Source organism: Zea mays, chromosome 6 (assembly GCF_902167145.1).
Source record: "Zea mays cultivar B73 chromosome 6, Zm-B73-REFERENCE-NAM-5.0, whole genome shotgun sequence".
Lineage (NCBI taxonomy): Eukaryota > Viridiplantae > Streptophyta > Magnoliopsida > Poales > Poaceae > Zea > Zea mays.
Genome location: NC_050101.1, coordinates 157,112,332 through 157,128,298, shown reverse-complemented (window position 1 = coordinate 157,128,298; position 15,967 = coordinate 157,112,332). Strand labels below are relative to the sequence as shown.

Here is a 15,967-nt window from a genome sequence, read left to right as displayed (position 1 = left end):
CCCTTTGTTTTGTTTTTTTAATCTTGTTCTGGATGTTTCCAGCATGGACCCGAAAGCGGGCGCAACCAAATCGCATTTTGTTCTTTATCAATGAAAGCTGACTTCATCAGGTTCTTTTTCTTTACTGTCAGTTTACTTCGCCAGGTTTTTTTAACAACATTCCTAAGCGTCTGTTGGAGGTGTGTTCGGTTTTATCTATGTTCGTAAACTTCTGATGGTCAATGAGCCCATCCTTTTGTTAACAAAATTACCTTCAAACGGGCCTTGTTACGCTACGCAGATCACTTGCAAAGCAAAGTGCCAACGCCCTCGTTCTTTTTAAATCTTTGCTACAAATTTTACTGTGAACCGTTGTTTCAGCACTGCTCGAGACAACGCCCACGAAATCGCATTGCATTCCAGATCTAGGCAAATACAGATCTTCCAACACGAGCAGATCCTGCGAACTAAAGAGTAAAGACCCCGGCTACTTCTTGCCGGTGTTCTTGCCGCCCTTGGCGCAGGCGCCTCCCGCGGCCTGCGCCGCCTTCCTGGCAGCCTTCTCCTGCAGCGCCTTGGCGTCCCGCTCCCGCCGCTGCTCCGGGGTGAGCCCGTCGTCGCGCCCCTTGGCCGCGGGCCGCCGCGCCTGCGCCCTCTGCCGGTCGCGTTCCCTCTGGTCGCCGCGTGCAGCCCAGCCCAGGTCAAGGACGAAACGGAACCATCATCCGAAACACGCCGTTCCAACAGAAAACATAAAAAACAACGAGTCCACCATGACATAAAAGAGCAACGAACTGCAAAACCCGCCCTTACAAGAATCGATAGAACAACAGGAACAGAAAAAAAAACAATGTGTGGCCAAGGATATGAGTCATTGTGACAACTTCTGAACTTCGTAGGGAAGAGAGACTGCGGACTCGAGAGGAAGCCTCTGGAAGCAGTGGAAAACGTGAGGCCGACAGCCCAAGAATAGACGGTGCGGGAGATGACACGGTGGGGCAGAATTTATACGCAGCTGGAGAGAACGGAACGCCCTGTATCCAGAAACGTCCCTTGCTTCCGGAACCTTCTGCGCGGGGAAAAACAATATTGCAATAATTTGTACTCCGAAGAGCCGTAGTAGACTGATGCGATAAACCGATGGCCAGCCGTTCTGGGGCTTCTCGCTTTCCTCCCGCGTGTGCTCTACGCGACATAAGTTCTAAATATTCAAGTAGAAAGGTTTTAAGATGCTTGTATAAAGTTTCTGAATTCAAAATATAAGGTTTCAAACAATAAAGTTTTAAAATATATCTACTAGCCTGTAGGAAAAAAATATAGATATGCAAACGGCAAAACTATTCCTATAACCCACCTAATTTAGATCCTATTTAAAACTGCTCTAACTCTAAAAACAATTTATGGTGAAGGATAATTAGATGCTTCAGAAAATTTTAGAACTAAAATTGTAAAAATTAGTGAAGAAATTATTTTGTCTATGGTTTAGATTAAAAATATTTTTAAAAACTATTTAAATTTATATTGTAAATTGTAGCGTCAAATTAGAGTTCTAATATGGAGCAATCTTAAACACCCACTTATGTCAGACATGCATCATGCACTGCTCCTATGTGTTGCAAGCAAGGTTTACAAAACCAGTCGGTTTTGGCGATAAATCGTTCGGTTTACCGAAACCACCGAGACGTGGTTTTGGTTAACCACCGGTTTTTTCAAAGTTCATCTACTTTGATATTATACTTCAGTTTATCTATTATGGTAGATGTGTGTTGTATTTATATAATTATGCCGTTATGTAACATGTTAGTTCCTTGTTGTGGAATAGACACCTAGACTATTTATTGTTGGTCATAATTTATATTCGGAATTTAATATAAAAATGTCTAATTACTCAACAGTATGTAGGTGACAGCATAAACGAGGAAAAAAATTATTTGCATCCCGAATGCAAAACACACTCATTTTCAGTCTCTCACACCCACTACCTGCAGGCTCATATAAATAAAAGAAAAACAAATTAATAATGAGTTAAGTTGTAAATTTTAATCTGTTTTGTGGATTTTCAGGCGGTGGATGTGAGAGACTACAAAAGAATGTGTTTGCACGAGGACGTAGAGAATTTTTTTTCCCGACGGAAGAATCGTGCTTCCATTGACATACAAGATGTAGGGTCACAATGAAAACATCAGCCAGGAGCAAGAGATTATTGAAGGCAAACTTCAGGACGGACAACGAAACTGAAGGCCTGAAGGCGAGACCAGTGCACCATCAACATCATCGAAAGAACTCTCTGGCATGCCAGCATCAGGTCAACGCTGCTAGTCTACATACATTGTTGGTCCTACACATTTGTTTCTTGTCTTGTGCTACACTGTATGAAATGTTAGATTTTGCTCAAGCTTTATGCGCACAGACATCTAGCTATGATAACGAGATGCACAGTCACCGACTAGGCTGCTAGCTAACGGGAACAACGTGCATATACGAGATGACTGAAGAACAAAAGTTAAGGAAGCACAGTTTTAAGGCCTAAGCAACTAATTATTAAACATCTCATATATTCCCCAGGAATTAACACGCAAGAAGACCTACTACATTAACTTCAGCCGAGATAGACAACCGTACTAGATAGGAACGAGACGTGACGTGATCTTGAGCGGACTATCACCTACATAGCACAGGGCACAGGCACAGTTCAGAGCATCGATGCCTCTCTGCTTTCACCTATTTTGTGTGCCTCTCTGCCTTCTCCTGTTTCTTGGCCTTGGCAACCTTGCAGAGGCAGAAAATTGTGAGAAACAACAGTCTCCTCAACAACCTCGGGCGGTGCAAAGTCGAAATCCGAAGCAGATATGCGGCTTTTGTACGCTGGATTTGCCTCCAGAAACTTGTCCACGTCACCAGCACACCTCGCACGCTTCCCATTGGGCATGACGTAATACGTGTCCATTCTGGTGTAGTCACCGCCCATAATCACTAGCCTCTCCGTCTCTGGTGGAGGCTTTGGTATGTTGGGCGTGTCCAGAACCCAGATACGGCTGCTGTCGTACTCGATGTCAGCATCGTCTTCGCAGGAGCAGTCTGGCCGTCTGCTGCAGAACCATGGATCCTTGGTGAAGTTCTCACGGAGTGTCTCGAATTCTTCTTTTGGAACAGTACGCCATTTGTAGCACTTGTAGCATTGCACTGCGTACAAGGCAACAGAATCTTTTGTAGAACCTCGTTTTCTCTGCCAAACAAAATGGGTCTGTTATTTTCTAATTTATACCATCTTTCTGAATGATAGAAATAAAATCTGACTCTAATCAGCAATGATTATGGCAAAAACAATTATGAGGGATGTTTGCATGACACAGCAGAATATTATTTTATGGTTTTTCCTAGGCTGAATGAATCAGATAAAGAAAGACAGGAAGGTAGGAGGGAAAGCAGTCATGGGTTGCACTCCCACCTGATTACTGATTCATCTTCTTTATGCTCTGATTTCAAGAAAGGAGGATGGGGTTGTTTTCATTGCCAGTAACTGCAGAGGAGAGTTCCTAGAGGGAGGTGCTAAAAAACTAAAAAGGGAGGTTGAGCCCACTGCATGCAGAGGTATTTGGCTGAGTCTGCGTCATGCATCTGATCTTGGCATCCAAGCGGGCCCTAAAATTGGTCAGTGGATCCAAACGGGCCCTAAAATTGCACGCAACATTTTTCGCATCAGATACGATCTAGCGCGCGCAAGCCTTTCCGAACAAAAACATCCAGATGCAACCAAGCGACTAATAGAGCCACTGAAATATCCAACCAAGTGAACACCTGGTAATAATGACGTACGTATGACGTATCTGGCACGAAATAACCACCCACATCAACATGCAGGCCGCCATGGCCGCAGGCAAGAAAGCGAAGGGGAAGAGGCCAAAGCTTCAACGCATATCAATCCACAAACAAGGTACCAGCGACCTGCGAGGAAGAGTGCGAGGGAGTGCTGAGTGCAGACCTGAGAGCCTTGAGAGGGGGGCGAACCCGGTGTTGACCCTGTTGTCATGACGGCGGCGAGGTGGCACAGGCGATAGAGGCGATGCGGGGAATGGGAAACGGCCGGGCTCCATATTTCTCTATATTAAAGCAGGGTCCGTGCGTGGCCATTCAATGTGTCCACGTATTCTGGAAATGCTCTGCCGTCTGATGACCCGCAGGATTTCAAATCCAGCCGTCCAAAGCCAATATTATTTCCTCCACTCTGCCTTTCACGTGCTCTTTTCCTCTGTAGCCGCTCTATATTAAAGCAGGGTCCGTGCGTGGCCATTCAATGTGTCCACGTATTCTGGAAATGCTCTGCCGTCTGATGACCCGCAGGATTCCAAATCCAGCCGTCCAAAGCCAATATTATTTCCTCCACTCTGCCTTTCACGTGCTCTTTTCCTCTGTAGCCGCTACCAGATGCTTCCAGACAGGAGACGAATAAATCAGTCGCGACGGGAGACGAACGGTCAGGGAAGAGGGGAAACAAAGTCCATGAAAGCATGCGGAAGGTCGTCTAGCTGAGTAACCACGCCGCCGCCTCCCGTCTGGCCGTGGCCGTCTCCGCGGCCGCGAGTCCACCGCATCCATCCTGGTTCCGGCTCCCCGCTCCACCACTCCGATCTCCGAGTCTCGCTGTCTCCGCGACCGTGCGTCTTCGCGCTGCACTATCGCGTCCTTCAAGTTCCCGGCTCCATCGCTCCAGGCTCCGGCGTTACCGACCGCGAGTTGCTGCTCCACGCCGCGTCCTTCAGGTACAAATGTATTTTCCCCAAACAGAGCATCGTACATCCGAGTGTCCTCGCTATTAGGGTTCACAAATACACACACATGTCTTTCCCCATCAGATCTTCGTCTATCTGCTTGCACTTGAGTGTCCTCACAATTAGGGTTTGCAAATACATATGTCTTTTTTACCCATCGGAGGTCTGTCTATCTGCTCGCACTTGGTAACTTCCCAATGCAAATATTGGTCGTCTGTTCCTCACTATTAGGGTTTACAAATACATATATCTTTTACCCATCGGATGTCTGTCTATCTGCTCGCACTTGGTAACTTCCCAATGCAAATATTGGTCATCCGTTCAGTTACATTTCCCAAATACATATGTCTATCTGCTCTCACTATTAGGGTTTTGTGCTTCCACATTGTCAATAGCGATGATATTTATTTTTTTGTATTTAAAGTACCTCACTATATAATCGACCGTGCATTTACTGCTTACTGCTTTGTCATTATTAATTTAATTTGATAGAAAATTATAGCTTGGGTGTGTAGTGGTACTAATCTTTTTCGGTTCTGCCACATATAGTCCATATGCTCGCTAGATTTCCTCTACACATTACGCATTCTTGCTACATTTCCTATAAACATGACGTTTATTTTGTATTTATACTACTTCACCATATAATCGACTGTGCATTTACTGCTTACTGTTTTGTCATTATTAATTTGACAGTAAATTAAAATCTTCGGTTTCAAAGCACGGCTTCATCAAATTTTACATATTTGCTCAGGGGAAAAATCTGCTTCATCAAGATACATTTGATTACACATTCATTTTCCTAATAGTGTCCTCCAATATAACTTTTTCCCAGTAGTAGTACTATTACGTATTTCGTCTTTGCATAACTATCCATTGCTTTGTACACTTACTCTAAACATTATGTATGCTTGCTGCATTACCTCTAAACAATACGTTCATTTTTTTAATCTATAGTACCTTATCACATATTTGTCCATGCATCCACTGCTTACTGTTTTGTTAATTTCAATTTATAGAAAATCCTTATCTTTGTTTTGGAAAAAGGAAGGGCTTCATTAACTTCTACATATCTGGTCAGGGAAAAAACCTGCTTCATCAAGGTACATTTCATTATAGAATCCTTTTCATAAACAGTGTGTTTTACTATCTATTGCTTTGTACATTTACTATAAATATTTTGTGTGCTTGCTGCATTACCTCTAAACAAGACATTCATTTTTGGAATCTATAGTACAGATTTGTCCATGCATTTACGGCTCACTGCTTTGTTAATTTCAATATACAGTAAATCCTTATCTTTGGTTTGGAAAAAAGGAGAGAGCTATATTAACTTCTACATATCTGGTCAGGGAAAAATGCTTGATCAAGTTACATTTCATTATATAATCCTTTTCATAAACAGTGTGGTTTACTTAAATGAATATTCAATTATTATGATCCTTCGCTTAGTAATTTGTTATGTTTTTACAAATTCACATTAAATCCTAATCGTTGGATTGGAAACACAAGCTTCGCTAACTTACTGTTTTGTTAATTTCAATATACAGTAAATCCTTATCTTTGCTTTGGAAAAAAAGGAAGGCTTCATTAACTTCTACATATCTGGTCAGGGAAAATTTTTTTGCTTCATCAAGGTACATTCATTACATGTGGTTTACTTCAATGAATATTCAATTATTATGATCCGTAGCTTAGTAATTTGTTATGTTTTTACAAATTCACAATAAATCCTAATCATTGGTTTGGGAACACGGGCTTCATTAACTTCTAAATATCTACTTGGGGAAAATGTTGTTGTATCAAAGTTCATTTCATTACAATCATTTCTGCCTTCCTAACAATGTGCTCCAAGTTTACTGCTTACCTTCATAGTCGCTGCTTTAACGTTTTCCTTCTTTGCATGAATAGGCATCTTTTTCAAATGGTACGTAAATGCTTCAACGCCTTCTCCATACTCCTCTTTCCTACTACTATAAGATTATTAACAAACTAAATATACAAAGAAAAGAGATAAAAAGACATAAACTATATAGGTACAACTAAAAAACTACTCTAAATTAAAAAAATTCAGTCAATTTGTTTTTTTTCTGAGATGCAGGCCATGGGCAACGAGGATCACACACCTTCTAACAGGTCCTCTGAAACAATACAACAGTCAGCATCAACTGCTATGTTTACTCCTAAAAATATTTGCAACGTTGTAGTGTCCAAGAATGTCACACTTGCACGCCAAAATCGAAAGCGGGCACTTGAAAAAAGCGTTTGCTAACCAGAGGTAGTTGAGCCAAAAAAAATTGGAACCAAGTTCATAGTATTTTAACGTCATGGTCTTCGATTTAATTAATTGCTGCGCACGACCTAGACATAGCATTAACACACCCATGGCCAGTGTTTATTTCTCTTCGGAATATATAAATGCCCTTAAAGGTATGGGAATAATATTCTTAAAAAACTTCATACCTCTTTATTTTTCTTCTCATAACTAACCACCGACATATATTGTAACAAATGCATCTTACAACTTCATACCGAGATAGGTCCCATCTTGGAACACCAGACTATGAATGCCAACATTGCCATGCTTTATTTTGGCAGATATTGATATCGACCCTGCTATCCAGTTACCATTTATTCAATGCCACATACTTACCTGAATTTAATTTCCTCCAATAATCCCTACTAATGTTGTTGTACATTTTTCTAATATGAATCTTCATTAGCAACTTTGTGATTAAGCATGTACATGCTTTCATAAGTAAGATACCATTCTTTATATCACTTCTTACATAAACAACAACGGTCTATGAGACAATAAGCTTTGTACATAGCATCACTACAATTTATTCAGGCATAATGGTCTTAGAAACTGATTCTGCTTACTGTCTACTACTACAAGTTCATGTCGTTACATTCTTCACTACTAATATATCCTAAGAAAGATTGTACTACCGCTTATATGTTAAGCATCATCATGTTCATCAAATCAACTTGAAAGTACCAGCTTATGCTACTACACAAGTCTTTTATTGTTTTTCGCAAACCAGATTTCTTTCTATTATATAACTAAAAATCTTATTGTCTCTTCTTACCAAAAAACTGTTAATTTTCCTGTTGCAATAATACTTCAAACAGAAGTTCTCAAATAAAAAAATCTAATTATCATGCTTACAATTTACCAATAAGTATTAAAATACATTTTCTCTTATTTATCAGGAAAGTAATATCCTATTGCGTGCCATTTAATTTTATAAACATTTAACTTTTATTCTATTCTATGTTCTTTATTGTAGACGCAAGGAGCTTGATTCAAGCTGCAATTTCAATGACAGCGATGCTACCAAGACTCCATGATCGCTCCATCCAATAAATAATATATCAGCAACTTCGAACTATCTTTTCTCACTATGTAGTCATGAACAAACTACTTAGATGTAAATATGTGGCAACCATCATTTGCTACAATGCACTGATGATCAATCTGCTTAGATATATACTATGCCACTATATAGTTATAAACAACCTACTTAGATGTAATTATGTGGCAGCCATCTTTTGCTACTATACACTGGCAATTTGTTTAGATATAAATATGTGATAATACAGTGTTTGTCCCTTAAATATTATACCAGACTATTATGTTTCTTTTATTCCTAGCTGCATCACACATTATTTTCTATCTATGTATGTATGTATATATCTCAATTATTGATACTCTATCATTAGTACTTCACTTTTACAACCTTAAACCGAATAAATTTTTTATTTCTATCAATCAACAGCATATGTCAGGTACTCCCTTAGTTTCTTTTTAGTTGTCGCTGGATAGTTCAATTTTGCACTATCAGCGACAACTAAAACGAAACGGAGGGAGTAATTATTACAGTAAATTTCCATGTTTGTCATCTATTTCAATTTAATTATTTTTATTAAAAACATTTCTATAATACTATTTCTATATACATTACATGCGCGCGCTGGCGCGCGCGAGTGACTAGTATATTTGGGGAGAAGAGCCTGAGAGGGCCCGGAGATCGTATATCTATGGGCTTAGGCTGTCTCCAGCAACGTCCCCTAAATTTGATCCCCTAAAGGAATATTCTTTGTCCTTTACAGCACTTTCTAAAAGATTTTGTACTCTATATCTTCTTCATCTCCAGCAATATCCCCTAAATTCCATCCTCTATATCAACAGTGTACTAGATTTGACATTTTATATTATTTTTTACTACTCGTCACCACGTGAGCGTACAGACACAAAAAGGTGTACAGTGTATAGAGCACCCTCTACAGATAGGGGACGCATGCCATCCTCTAAATTTTAATTTAGAGGACGCTTTAGAGTTCCTTGCTGGAGGGATAAAGGACTCGACCGTCCCCTACATTTAGAGTACATGACCCTTTACAGTCTCCTGCTGGAGACAACCTTAGCCTGGCTTGGCTTGTACCTAAAATTAAGCGCTGATTGCTAACGTTTCAAAACTCTCTAAAATACAGTACTAACTCCGTTCATAAATATATGACACCATTAATTTTTTTTAAAAAATTAATCACTTATCTTATTAAAAAAATATTCAAAAAAAGTAAAATTTTAAGTCTCCCTACTGCTCCGGGGCTGCTACTGCTTCGTAACAATTTATGAGCGTGATATTATAGTAAAGTAAGATTAAGGGGGTGTTTGGTTGTAGGGACTAAAGTTTAGTCCGGGTCACATCAAGCATTTGACTTTCAAATAGGAGTATGAAATATAGACCCAACCAACTGGACTAGATTCGTCTCGTTTTTTAATCTTCGGCTGAGAAATTAGTTTTATAATCCGACTACATTTAATACCCGGAACGGAGGTTCAAACATTCGATATGACAGGGGCTAAATTTTAGTTTGGGGTAACCAAACACCCCCTAAGATATAGAGAGGTTAAAAAAAGCTGAAGCCCATTAAAGAAACCTTTCAAGATTAGCCCCCTGCTGTTCCCCACGCCGTCGTTTGCAACTTTGCATTGCACCTATTCGGTTGTTGCTTGCCAAGTCGCCACGGCCTCTCCGCCGCTGCGTCGCTGTCGGCCTGCACCTGCGGTGCCCAGTAGGGTCTGGCCGACTGGCCCCTGCGCGGCTACGCTAGCATGCAGCAAATTTGTGTGGCCGGTGGGGATTAGCTCCCCTTCGGCATGCTCCCTGCAGTAGCCAGCAAATTATCCTCCACAGCTCCATCCTCCAAGGTTGTTTCCTATTCTTTAAAGTTTAAATATTCTTTAATTGGAACACTAAATTCGATTGAACTATGATTGAAGGATGAATTATTTTATTATTGTAATTTTTCAGATTTTAGTACGCCGGAAAGGACTTTGCATAACTACTTTGAAAATTCAAGAGCTAGTGGTTCAGCTCCACATACTAATGAGAGCACAATTCAACCAAAAAAACCTAGAGCAAAGTTTAATCATTCTATCTATCCTACTTACTTATCCTGGAAATCGCAAACCAATCGATTCTTATGAATCTGAAATTAGAGACCAATTAAAGAGAGCATATGCTTTTGAGTGGTCCAACCCAATCTCGTGAAATTTCATTTCCTCGTAAATGGATTGGTGGTGAATGGAGATCATTTCAAAAGTCTTGGTTCGATGAATTTGATTGGCTAGAGTATAATGAGTCCAAGGATGCATTATATTGCTTATATTGTTATCTCTTCTTTAATTCGGCAAAGTATGAAAATGTGGGAGTTCTGTCTTTGCACATCAAGGTTATGTCAATTGGAAGAAAGCTAAGAGTACTTTTAATAACCACAGTGTTTGCAAGACTCATGCAGAGGCCAGACTAAGGTGTGATGATTTTATGAACCAAAGGACAAGTGTGGGTCGAAATCTAGTTGAGGTAAGTGAAAGGATCACGATGTCCAAGAGAGGGTGAATTGGGCTTTTCTAAAATTCAAACAAAAGTTAAACCCTAAGCATGAGCTCAACTTTACCCAAACTACTAGCAATAAGTAAATACTACTAGATAGACAACAACACTAAGTCATTACTACAAATACTAACTAAGCAATTGCACAGAGTAAAATGCTCAAAGTAAATGTGGAATGTAAAGTAAGAGCAAGAAGACTCCTCCAATCTTTTCCCGAGGTATCGAAGAGTCGACACTCTTCTCTAGTCCTCGTTGGAGCACCCGCGCAAGGATATCGCTCTCCCTTGGTCGGACCAAGTGATCTCTATGAGATGATCATTTGCCTCTCTGGCGGGGTGGATCCCTCACGACCGCGTACAATCTTCGAGTCGGGTCACCAACAAGTCCTCTGGGGTGATCACCGAACTCCAATCGCCACCAAGCCGTCTAGGTGATGCCGACCACCAAGAGTAACAAACTATAGACTTTCACTTGTCCAAGAAAAGTCTAATGCATATGGTGTGTGCTCTAGGTGGCTCTCATCTGCACTAATGAGGTCCTAACATGAGATTTTGTTTTTCCTAATCACATCACTATGTTTTGTGGGCTTGCAATGCACTAGCAATGAATACAAGTGTATGTGGGCAGCAAGACACTAAATGTGGGTAGAGGGGATATAAATACCCACACCAACTAAAACTAGTTGTTACTGTGGCTTCTGCGCATGGGCGCACCGGATAGTCCGGTGCGCCACCGGTGCGCAGCCAATGGCTAGTTCTGACAGCTAGCCGTTACTCTGATGGTGCATCAGACAGTTAATAGTACGTGTCCGGTGCACACGAGACAATCTGACGCTCTCCGGTTTTCCTGGGAGTAGAGGGTTGCTCCCGGACTTTGTTGGGCCCACTGTCAGGGGTCGCACTGGACACTACGGTGCCCCTAGGTCAGCAAGACCAACTTCTTTTCCTTTGGTTTCTCTAACCCGATTTCGTTCTAACTCGTGAGTGTGTTATAGAGTGACACCTATCACTAGTTGTGAGTGTGAACATGCACCAACACTACACTAGAATTATGTTGGTCAAATTACTCATCTACAACCCCTCGTTATAGTACGGCTAAATAAAAAATAGAAGACCTAATTTTATACCAAGTGTCCACAACTCATTTGACACTTGGAATATGAAGACCTTCATCTTTTGATTCGTCATTTTCAGCCGTCCCTTCAAGTTCTCATCTGAAGGATTGTTTTCAAGACCTCCATCTTTTGATTCGTCCTTTTCAGCCGTCCCTTCAAGTTCTCATCTGAAGGATTTTTTTCACCATTGCGGCGCAACCTCATGTAATGCAACCTAACTTACCATTTGCTCTGCAAAACACACGTTAGTCACATATTGTCAGCGTTTCGACCCCGGGGGGTCCCTGGACCGACGAGTAAATTGTCGCCGCGTGCCCCAGCCCAGATGGGTCGGCGCGAGACGGAGCGCGAAGGGGGAAAAGCCGGAGGGAGACAGGCGTAAAAGGGGAAACCCACGACCTTCGTGTTTGTCCCGCGCCCAGGTCGGGTGCGCTTGCAGTAGGGGGTTACAAGCGTCCGCGCGGGAGGGAGCGAGAGGCTTATGCGCGCGTCGTCCCGTCCTTCCCCGCGCGGCCCACCCTCTGTAAGAGGGCCCTGGACCTTCCTTTTATAGACGTAAGGAGAGGGTCCAGGTGTACAATGGGAGGTGTAGCAGTGTGCTGACGTGTCTAGCAGAGAAGAGCTAGTGCCCTAAGTACATGCCGTCATGGCAGCCGGAGAGGTTTTGGCACCCTGTTCGTGTGATGTCGTGGCCGTCGGAGGAGCGCTGGAGCCTTGCGGAAGGACAGCTGTCGGGGCTGTCGAGTCCTTGCTGACGTTTCCTTGCTTCCGTAAGGGGGCTGAGAGCCGCCGTCGTCATGGAGCACGCGGGGCGCCATCATTATTTGTTTTACCCGGGTGAGCCAGATGGGACGCCGGTCTTGTTCCCCGTAGCCAGAGCTAGCTAGGGGTAGGGTAATGATGGCCCCTCCTGTGACGTGGTCGGTCCGAGCCCTGGGTAGGGCGAGACGGAGGCTCCTCCGAGGTCGAGGTCGAGTCTGTCTTCCGAGGTCGAGGTCGAGTTCGAGCCCTTGGTTCCGGCGAGACGGAGACCGTTGGCTGGGGCCGAGGTCGAGTCCGAGCCCTGGGGTCGGGCGAGGCGGAGTTCGTCGTCTTCCGGGGCCGAGCCCGAGTCCGAGCCCTGGGTCGGGCAAGGCAGAGTTCGTCGTCTTCCGGGGCCGAGCCCGAGTCCGAGCCCTGGGTCGGGCGAGGCGGAGTTCGTCGTCTTCCGGGGCCGAGCCCGAGTCTGAGCCCTGGGTCGGGCGAGGCGGAGTTCGTCGTCTTCCGGGGCCGAGCCCGAGTCCGAGCCCTAAGTCGGGCGAGGCGGAGCTTCCTATGGCGCCCGAGGCCAGACTTGGCCGCTGTCAGCCTCACTCTGTCGAGTGGCACAGTAGTCGGAGCGATGCGGGCGGCGCTGTCTTCTTGTCAGACTGGTCAGTGGAGCGGTGAAGTGACTGCGGTCACTTCGGCTTAGTCGACTGAAGGGCGTGCGTCAGGATAAGGTGTCAGGCCACCTTTGCATTAAATGCTCCTGTGATACGGTCGGTTGTCGTGGCGATCTGGTCAAGGTTGCTTCTCGGTGAAGACTGGGCCTCGGGCGAGCCGAAGGTGTGTCCGTCGCTTGAGGGGGCCCTCGGGCGAGACGTGAATCCTCCAGGGTCGGCTGCCCTTTCCCGAGGCTGGGCTCGGGCGAGGCGAGATCGTGTCCCTCGAGTGGACCGAGCCTTGACTTAATCGTACCCATCAGGCCTTTGCAGCTTTGTGCTGATGGGGGTTACCAGCTGAGGTTTAGGAGTCTTGGGGGTACCCCTAATTATGGTCCCCGACAGTAGCCCCCGAGCCTCGAAGGGAGTGTTAATACTCGCTTGGAGGCTTTTGTCGCACTTTTTTGCAAGGGGACCGGCCTTTCTCGGTTGCGTTTTGTTCCGGTGGGTGCGCGCGAGCGCACCCGCCGGGTGTAGCCCCCGAGGCCTCGGAGGAGTGGTTTGACTCCTTCGAGGTCTTAACGCGTTTCGCGATGCTTCGGCCGGTCTGGTTGTTCCCTCATGCGAGCTGGCCGTAGCCCGGGTGCTTAGTCGAGTTCCAAGTTCTCGGGCTGGTATGTTGACGCTGTCAACGGTTTGGTCGGAGCCGGGTTTGCGAGAGCAGCCCCCGAGCCTCCGCACGGAGCAAGAGGACGGTCAAGGACAGACTCGACTTGTTTACATACGCCCATGCGTCGCCTTTCCGCAAGGAGGAGGGGGGAAAAGCGCCATGTTGCTCTCGGAGGGCGCCGAACATGGTGTCTCCAGTGAGCTGCTAACGGGTAATCCGAGTGGACGCACGTGCCCCATTTGTTAGGGGTCGGCTAGTGGCCCGGAGGCGCGCTCCAAAAGTACCTGCGGGTGATTTGCCGGACCCGGTCCCCTTTTGACGGGGTCCGAGGGCTCGATGCCTCCCTCTGATGGGATTCTGTTACAAAAATCGTTCCTGTTGGTCTCGGAAATGTCCTAGGGTACCTCGGGAGCGTAGCCCGAGCCTTGGTTATGTATCGAACGTACCCAGGGTCATCCCTCGCTCTGCGTCTGAGGCGGCTGTCGAACCCTTTCGAGGGCCAGCCTATGAACCCCTGATTAGTAGTGGGCGCGGAGCCCGAGTGGCCTGAGGCGGCCGTTGAACCCTTCCGAGGGGCCGGCCTTCGAACCTCTGACCAGTAGTGGGCGCGGAGCCCGTGCGCTTTGAGGCGGCTGTTGAACCCCTCCGAGGGGCCAGCCTTCGAACCTCTGATCAGTAGGGGGCTCAGGGCCCGTTTCCTTCGCGGAGAAGGATCCCTTTCGGGGCATCCCCTTTCCCGGTCCCTGTTGTAAGAGAGAGAAAGAGGAAGAGGAAAAGGGTATGAAATCGAACGACGTGGCGTACCTTTTCTTACGCGGTCATTATGGCGGAAGCGAAGCGTCGCCTGCTTCGCTTGCCAAAGGTGCCGCCTGTCCTGCCGCAGAGTTAATGCGACGGGACGAGTGGTTCGCGGGGCAGCCGTTGCACGCGCGCGAGCCGTTCGAGGAACGGAACATGGGCGCGCTGTCTTCACGCCGTGAGAGAGGGTTCTCTAGCTGTCCCGGGAGGGGACGTGAGCTTGGCTGACGACTTGACCGCTGCTTCCGCCCGCCTGCCACCGCCATTACTGCCGGCCCATTTCTAGCCGTATCGACTGTCGCGCCTTCTCCCGCGGCTGACTGGCCCGTGACCGATGGGCCTGGTTGGCACTGCTGGGTCATACGCAGGGTTGCCTCGAGTCGCGGTACTGGTTCCACAGTCGAGGAGGCACGGTAGTGGCGCGAGTGGCGGTGCAGTATCTTGCACGTAGCAACCGGCGTGCCGGTTGCATGACGTGTGGGCCTGGGTCTCCATGCTGGACGCGTCGAAGTCGAAGGGGTGCGCCCCCTTTGTGCGGTTGCATGCCGCCTGCATGGCGGTCCGCCCTTTCACCCACTGGTCTGGGTGAAAGTGGAGGAATGCTCGTAACCGCTGGGCATTTGCGCGCACCGCGCGCGGCGGTTTGGCTTCTTCTGCCCTGGGCCAGCTTGCATGACGCGCGGGACCCAGCCCCCGTGTCATAGGGGGAGGACCTTGGAGCGTGTTGGAGAAGACTCAGCCTGCGATGGCTGAGGACGCAAGTGGGGAGAGTTGCCTTTAAAAGGAGGGTGACCCCCTTGAAAGGCAACCATGTTGTCGCGCTCCCCTTATGCATCGCGTCTTTCCACCTTCCGAGCCCCCGGATGGGGGACACTCGCAGTTCTTCCGCCTTGTCGTTGGAGGAACGCAACTTCGCGGAAGTTGGTACCTTTCAGCCATCGTTCGGCTTCAAGGATTTTCATCAGGCAGCCCGACCGCATCCCCTCGCCGGTGGTCACCCAAGACGGTGACCACCAGTTCCTAGGTGGGGAGAAGCAAGCCGGGCTGCGATCTTGGTCCCGCCCTCAGCTTCAAGGATCTTCATCATCCTTGCTGGGGTGAAGAGCGAGGCGAGCCGGGGCTCTACCTCCCGCACGGGTCGGCTGGCCACCTCCTCTTCCAGCTTCTGGTGGTGGAAACCATCCTCCAACTCTGCGGAGGAGGCGTCCTCCAGCCATGCCGGGGAAGGCGAACTGTTGCTGCCCAGCTAGGATGCAACATTCCGTCCTCCTCCTCGCTTTCGTGGCGAGGACCTGCCGGTGCGCTTTGGAGTGGCCCGCGCTCGCCGGTGC

At 46.3% G+C, this 15,967-nt stretch overlaps 2 protein-coding genes across 2 annotated transcripts; both read right to left on the bottom strand.

The window, feature by feature from the left end:
• Positions 1 to 336: 336 nt before the first annotated feature.
• On the bottom strand, positions 337 to 953 carry LOC100275405 (uncharacterized). The gene is made up of 2 exons (NM_001328158.1): positions 848 to 953; positions 337 to 663 (listed from the first exon to the last, which is right to left on the bottom strand). The coding sequence occupies exons 1-2, from the start codon at positions 852 to 854 to the stop codon at positions 467 to 469; spliced, it is 204 nt and encodes a 67-aa protein (NP_001315087.1). The 5' UTR covers positions 855 to 953; the 3' UTR covers positions 337 to 466.
• A 1,560-nt stretch (positions 954 to 2,513) lies between these two features.
• mbd120 (methyl binding domain protein 120) lies at positions 2,514 to 4,034 on the bottom strand. Its single transcript, NM_001362800.1, has 2 exons — positions 3,962 to 4,034; positions 2,514 to 3,205 (listed from the first exon to the last, which is right to left on the bottom strand). Exons 1-2 carry the CDS (start codon positions 4,007 to 4,009, stop codon positions 2,672 to 2,674), a joined length of 582 nt encoding a protein of 193 aa, NP_001349729.1. The 5' UTR covers positions 4,010 to 4,034; the 3' UTR covers positions 2,514 to 2,671.
• Between the last annotated feature and the right edge of the window lie 11,933 nt (positions 4,035 to 15,967).

Coding starts and splice junctions, on each gene's coding strand:
- mbd120 (NM_001362800.1), bottom strand. CDS start 4,009: ATGACAACAGGGTCAACACCGGGTTCGCCCCCCTCTCAAGGCTCTCAG. Junction 3,206..3,961: donor CCCCCTCTCAAGGCTCTCAG/GTCTGCACTCAG, acceptor TTTGTTTGGCAG/AGAAAACGAGGTTCTACAAA.